The sequence below is a fragment of the Corapipo altera genome, unplaced genomic scaffold (assembly GCF_003945725.1).
Source record: "Corapipo altera isolate COAL_440 unplaced genomic scaffold, ASM394572v1 200, whole genome shotgun sequence".
Taxonomy (NCBI): Eukaryota; Metazoa; Chordata; class Aves; order Passeriformes; family Pipridae; genus Corapipo; species Corapipo altera.
Window position 1 is genome coordinate 993,661 of NW_020884992.1, and position 6,571 is coordinate 1,000,231.

The following is a 6,571-nucleotide window of genomic DNA, read 5'->3' on the forward strand; positions in this document are numbered from 1 at the left end:
CCCCCCCCCCCCCCTCCCGCCCGCGGGGGCGGCCATGGCACCTCCCGCCGCCCGCCCCCTCCGCGCGCCGCCATCTTGGCGCCTCCTCAGCGCGGGGCCGGAGCGGGCTCTGCCGCCGCGGCGGAGCGAACCAACCGCGGGGGCGGGCGGGGGGGGGAGGGAGGATACACAAGGACCGCACCACCGCGGCGGCGGCGGGGGGGGGAGGGCGGGGGGAGCTCAGCGGGCCGGGGCTGCCGCGGCCGGGCGGTACCACTGCGGGCCGGGGCGCGGGGGGGTGTGTGTGTGTGTGTGTGCGCGCCGGGCCGGGCGGAACCATGCGGAGGCGCTGGTAGGGGGGTGCGGGGAGGGGGTCGGTCGGGTCCGCCATGGCCGCGAACTGCGCGGGGGCCGCGGGGACGGCGGGGGGCGGCGGGGCCGCGCTGGGCTCGGCCCTCAGCGCCAGCAAGACCAAGACCAAGAAGAAGCATTTCGTGTGCCAGAAGGTGAAGCTGTTCCGGGCCTCGGAGCCGCTGCTCAGCGTCCTCATGTGGGGGGCGAACCACACGGTGAGAGCGGGCGGCGCGGGCACCCCTCCCCACCCCACACACACACACACACACTGCCCTCATTCCCCCCTCAGAGCCGGGAACGGGCCCGGCACTGACCCCCGGGAACGGGGCCTCGCCCCCTCACACCCGGCCTTGCCCCTTATCCCCTTCGTCCCCCCCATCTCCCCCTTGTCCCCCTCACACCCGGCCCTGCCCCTTGTCCCCTTCGTCCCCCCCATCTCCCCCTTGTCCCCCTCACACCCGGCCCTGCCCCTCAGCAGGTGCCCAAGCCCCCCCCAGCTCAGACCCTTCCCCTCTCCCTCTCACCCCGGGTCTTTTCCCAGCCCTCCCTCCCTCCCCACACCAGCTTTTGCCCCCCACACCCTCTCTCCCCTTAAATCCCAGCCTTCCCCCCACCCTTTCCATGCCATCCCTGATCCAGCCCCTCCCTGGGGTCTGTTCCCGGTGGTCCCTTTTCTCCTGGGGCTCCTTGCCCGGAGCATCCCCGTCCCCAGGCACTTTGGGGTCAGGGGTCCCTCCCAAAACGTCCCTTTGCCCCCACACACCCCCCCTTGGCACCTTTTCCAGCACCTCTTCCCAGGGCTGGGGAGGGGGAGCGATGCTTTTTCGGGTCCTGTTGCCCTGTCACACCCCCCACTGTGGCACTGGAGGGGACCCTGAGGACAATAATTTGTCACCCACAGCCCTGTCCCCTGTCCCAGCCCCTGCCTTCCCACCCTGTGGCTGTCACAGTGAGGGACCCCCTCGTGTCACAGCCCGGAGGGGACACCCCTGCTCCTCACTTGGGTAATTATGTGTGTTATCTCCATCCCCCAAAAAAAGGGCCTTTTGGCTCCATCTGTCCAGCCTTGTCTCCCTTTGATCCCAGGCTTCAGCTCCCAGGACTCAGGCCATGCCTGTGCTCTTGGCCTCTGTTCCTGTGGGAGCTGGTTTCAGGAGGGAGGTGGGAGAGGGTCCCTTGGGAATGTCTGTGCTGGCTCAGCTCTAATCCACCTCCTTTGGCAACTCCTAAGACCATCTTTATGTTTTCTCTGGAATATTCTGTGATGTCAGGCACAAATTCGTGCTGGAGAGGAGGATTGGTTCCTGGATGTGGGTGCTGGATGCTGTTCTAGGTGGTCAGAGAATCCAGAAGCCTCATCCCTTCCTGAATTAATCCACTTTTAGGGCTCAGACACACCTGTTTCTCCAGTGGATTAGTGGTTGTTTCCTAGAGAGTGAAAGGGATTTGGGCTTAATATTTATTTTTTTTCCCCAGAAAAAAAATAACACAGCAAAAAAAGATCAGACTTGCATTCCTGCCTTGCCTGGCTGGAGTGAAAGCTTCCAAATGTAGTTCAGCACGGAGTCAAAGGATGTTCCAAGTGCTCAAAGCCTTGCCCAGGAAGCAGGATAATGAGTTTAATCAGGCTTTGATCTGTGGTGCCATTAGAAGCCCTGAAGAAATGGAAATTGGTGGGATTCTTTGGAGTTCCATCCCTGGCCTCTTAGGGACAGTTGTTGCTCAGTGGAAATTAGCCTTTTTCAGGGGGTTTTTTGTGTGTTTTGGGTTGGTTTTTTTTTGTTGTAGCTGTCTGGGTAGTCAGAGCCTGGCAGGGATTTGAGGCCCTGGATCAGGACAGTGGAACTTTGGGAGCACTTGGCTGTGAAATATTTGGGCAAAGGGAGGAACCAAGGCGACACTAAGCTTGGTAATGAGATTATATGGGATGTGTATTAGGAAGAAATTGCTGCCAGAAGGAGCCCAGGGTATCCTGAGGGGCTGGGAAAGGGGGTGAGAAAAGTTCAGCTGTGACCTCCTCACCCTTGGATAGGCATCCAGGATTTCCCAGTAAATCCCTCCACCTCTCTGCCACGGTTCTCTGGGCTTGGGTGAGTGTTTGAGTGCCCAAAAAGGGCTGCTGTGCCAGAGCTCTGAGCTGAGGTGGCTCCACTGACTCACCACGAGCAGCTGCTCATCCTGGGCTGTGTCTGGGAGATGATCCTGGTGCCCTGGTTATGTGGGAATTGGAATTCCAGATGGGTTTGGAACCGGGTGGAAATGATTTCAGGGATACCTTTAAACTTTGTTACAAGTCTTCTGGGGGATTGTTCCACGTTTGGCTCCCGGAGCAGAGCTGGACAAGGAGGGGTGGGTGAGTCTCTTGGCTGCTTCCTGGGCTGTGTCCTGGGAGTTCTGCCTTGGGATCCTTGGAGTGGGAGGAGGAGAAAACAGCTCTCAGCACAGCCACGGGGCTGTGCCAGCAAGAGTCTTGTCAAAATGACTTGCCTCTGAGATGAACTTTTTCACAGACAAATCAAACAAACAACCATTTTGTGCAATCCACTGGAGAAATTCCCGTGGGTCCGTTATCCGAGTCTGGCAACGGCTCAGCCTCGCCTTTAAACAAGCTCGTGAGCAGCTGGTGTGAGCACAGGCAGGGGTGGGTCTGGAGAGGATCAGGAGCACCCCAAGAACAGCAGCTGGTCTCTGGGACAGCAGTTTGGGGTGTTGGAATGAGGAGCTGGGTCTTGGCTGTCCCGGTGCTCCCCGGCCGGTGTTTGGATCGGGATCAGGGTGGGGCCGTGGCCCGTGTTAGTGGGGCCAAACGTGGGTGGTATTAGTCAAACAAGTACATTTTGGGCTAGAAAAATTCAGGGAGGGGAGGGGAGAGAGGGAAGTGGAGCCACAGAGGCTCCCCCTTGACTTCTGAGTTTTCTGTAGCACACTAAACCCAGCAGACGTGGAGATGGTTCCCGGGAAGCTTCGCTTGCTGTCGTCATGGCACTGGGAGAGGAGCTGCAGCTCCTTGGGTTGGATGTGTGTGTGTGCTGCTCCATCCGTGCCCTGGATGGGTCTGTGTGCACGGGATGGGAGGGTTGGGATGGTTCTGGAAGGGAGCAGCTGTCTCCCACCCAGCAGGGTGAACCCAGTGTTGTGTGGTGCTCTGGAAACCATGGAAACGCTTGTGAGGTGCTGGCTATGGGAGGCACTGGGATCCCAGGGAGTTTGGGGAGTGGCTCCTGGATCTGTTGGATAAATGAACAGTCGAGTTGGCCGGGCTGTGAGGATGCTCCTCAAGGTGCCAGTTCAGCTGGAAAGGCTCCCTGTGGCTCTGGATGCTGGCAGGGACAGGGGGTGGCATAAACATCTCATTTTTGTGCAAAGGGGGAGATCTGTTGGCCGTGTGGACCTTCCCTGAGGCAGCTTCCTGTGCTCCAGAGGCTCCAGATTCCTGGCTGGAGCAGCAGCCCATCTCCCAGGACCTTTAGGAGTGGTGCCAGAGCAGAGCTCGTTAGTATTCCAGGGAAACAGCAGAACTGGGATTTGCAGCTCGCTCCTCCCTGCTCCGCAGCGTTGGGCTTGGTGTTGCCATGTTAATTGTAGCCAGAGCAGCATCTGCCACATATCAAATGCTCAAATCCCATAAATTGGTCCTGGCACAGTGGGAACAGCCTGGATCTGTCCTTCCCAGCCCCACTGTCTGCCCTGGCTCTAATTGACCTCTGGAGAGAGCAGCATATGGCCGTGACAGCCCTGGTAATGACCGAGGCCGTGGCTCTGAATGTGATCCCAGTTAAATCAGGATTCCAGGAGCCCTTTTCCTTGCTGGCCACGGAGGGAAAAAGAAGGTTTTCCTGGGTAGTTCAGCCAGGAAAATGGGGCTCGTTTCCCTGCTCTGCCACTGGCTGGTGTGGCCATGGGTGGGTCACTGAACCTTCCCATTCCTCGGTTTTTTTTAGGAGCAAGGGAAGCAGTGGCTCTGCCCACCTGGACTGGGAGATGGTTCCCATGGTCCTGGAGCTGTGCTGACAGGATGGGTGACAGGAGGGTGGCACTGACTCCTCTGCCTGTGACACAGCCAGGGCCCCTTTCCACAGGCTTCCAAGCACTTTCTCTGGGAAGGGGTGGGTTTGCTGTCACCAGGGGCTGCTTTTTTTTTTCCCCCCCTCTTAGAGCATTCCCATGTCCCCAGAGCACTGGCAGGAATTATTGACTACAAGATTCATGCTTTCCCTGGCATTGCATGGGGGGTTGTTAGCATGGATACTGATTAATCATGCTCTAATTCATGGAAAACAGGCTTTTTTTCCTCAAACCATCACCCAGTTCCTTCACTGTGTTAAGCAGCAGCAAAGTTCTGCTGCAGATGTGGGTTTGTCTCCGTGCTAAAGTGATTTTTGCCATGTGTCTTTTACCTCCTTCCCCAGAGGGATAATAAAAGTTTAACTAATGCTCACAAAGTACTTGGGGATGCCTTTGAAAGGCTTGGAGGGGGGAACAAAGTATCTTTATTTTCCCCAGCAAATTCCTGCCCTAAAGAATCCTGGAGAGTAGGCTCTGCACACTCCCATCAGCTGGATCTTGTTAGTAAACAAATTGCATTTTCCCATCAATTTACTAATGGTAATTGCCACTTTGAGGCTGCAGTCAGGTTTTTGAAACAAAATTACGCCTGGCCCGTTCGTCCCAGCAGCTGTCCCTGAATGACAGGGAATATTGATGTGCCTCTTATTGGCAAAAGGGGGTTGGCTTTTGGTGGCAAACACAAATTGCCAACCCTGAGCTCCTGACTGGTGTGGCTCAGGGATTCCAGTGACCAGGAAATAAAAGAGAGAGAGAGAGAGAGAGGGAGGAGGTGTTTGAGGAGGTGTTTTTCCAGGTGTGGGGGGCCAGGGGTGTCTTAGGCACAGCTGAACTGTGCTGGTTGAGGATGAAGGGAGTTGGGGGAGCTGGAGGAGCTGCAGGGCTGAGCTCACTGCTCTCAGGCTGCTGAAGAGGAGGGTGGGATGAAGATTTTTCCCTCCCTCATCTGCTGTTGCCCCGAGCCCCTCCTTGGTGGCATGTGCCTGCCTTTCCCTGGGATTATGTCCCTTTGATCTGCACCTCTCTCCTCCCTGGAGTGACTCTGGGCACAGGAGGCTGCCTGAATTCCTTGGGAATTGCTCCTTTGTTCTCAGGATATGGTGGAACCAGCGGAGAAATGGGAAAGCATCCCTGTCTTGGTGCTCCAGGGTAAAATAGGTCTTGGTTTTAAATCCTGGGAGCCCCCCCCCCCCCCCCCCGAGCCCGGGGTGTGTCTGAGCCCTTTGTGGGGCTCCGGGAATGTGCCATTCCCGCTGGGAAAGCTGGCCTGGGAGGGGCAGGGCTGGGGCCTTAGGTCCTTCTGCAAAGTGCAGGTGGCAAAATGCACTTGTAATGGTGCTCTCAGCCTGGGCTGGTCCCTCTCAGGGGTCTGTGCTTCTAGAAATGGAAAACTCGAGGCGTGACAGCACTGGGCAAAACCAGGCGCTCGTTTTTCGGGCGGATCCAAGGGCAGATCGGGACTAAAACTCTGGAATCCTCACAGAAACCCAGCGTTGGGCTGGGTGTGGGGGCAGATCCCTGGGCTGAAGGGCTTTGTGCTCCAAACTGCCCGTTCTTTTTGCACTTTGGTGACTTCTCAAGCCTTTGTAGGGGTGTGGGAACACCCCGGGCACAGCTGTGCCTGCAGAGGTGACACTCCAAACAGCCCCGGGGGTGTGATGTGATCCCTGCACCTGCCTCCTCCACAACAAAAAACCTCACTGCCCACCTTGTACCCGCCCCAAACATCCTGGTGCAGCCAAACTTCCTCCAGCCGGGAGACTTGTCTCTTTTTTTGGGAACAGACTTCCCAGGAGCGGAGGTTGCCCGGAGCCCCTCCCTGCTGTGCTCCTTGCCGTGACCTTGCCTCCTGTAGCATAAATACCCCGAGACACACACTCTGCTATATATAATCTGCTCTCCACGCCCCTCCCCGGGGAGAAGGCGAGAGAGCAAACATGTGCCAGGCGTTAGTCACGTTGCTCCCGGAGGCTGCTCTCAGATTCCACCGGGATAAACCCGAGCAGAGGGATCCCTCCGGAGGGGTGCTGGGTGCTGACCATCCTTTAGGCTCCCCCGTGGTTCACTTGCTGCTGGATAATCCTTTAGGGAGGGGAACTGGATGCTGAGGGTTGTGCTGTGGGAAGGGAGGGGTTTGGGATATCCCCGTTCCAGGGTGGGGGGGGGGGGGGGG

The 6,571-nt window shown here is 57.7% G+C and overlaps 1 protein-coding gene across 2 annotated transcripts in view; it reads left to right on the top strand.

Moving 5' to 3' along the window:
* Positions 1–366: 366 nt before the first annotated feature.
* PIP4K2B (phosphatidylinositol-5-phosphate 4-kinase type 2 beta) overlaps positions 367–6,571 on the top strand; it is an 18,535-nt gene continuing 12,330 nt past the window's right edge. Inside the window, exon 1 of one of the 2 annotated variants that reach the window (XM_027666336.1) lies at positions 367–548. In XM_027666336.1, the coding sequence (XP_027522137.1) occupies positions 369–548 (180 nt within the window). In that variant the 5' untranslated portion in view covers positions 367–368. The remainder of the gene's footprint in view (positions 549–6,571) is intronic. The other variant, XR_003531454.1, reaches the window with a different exon arrangement.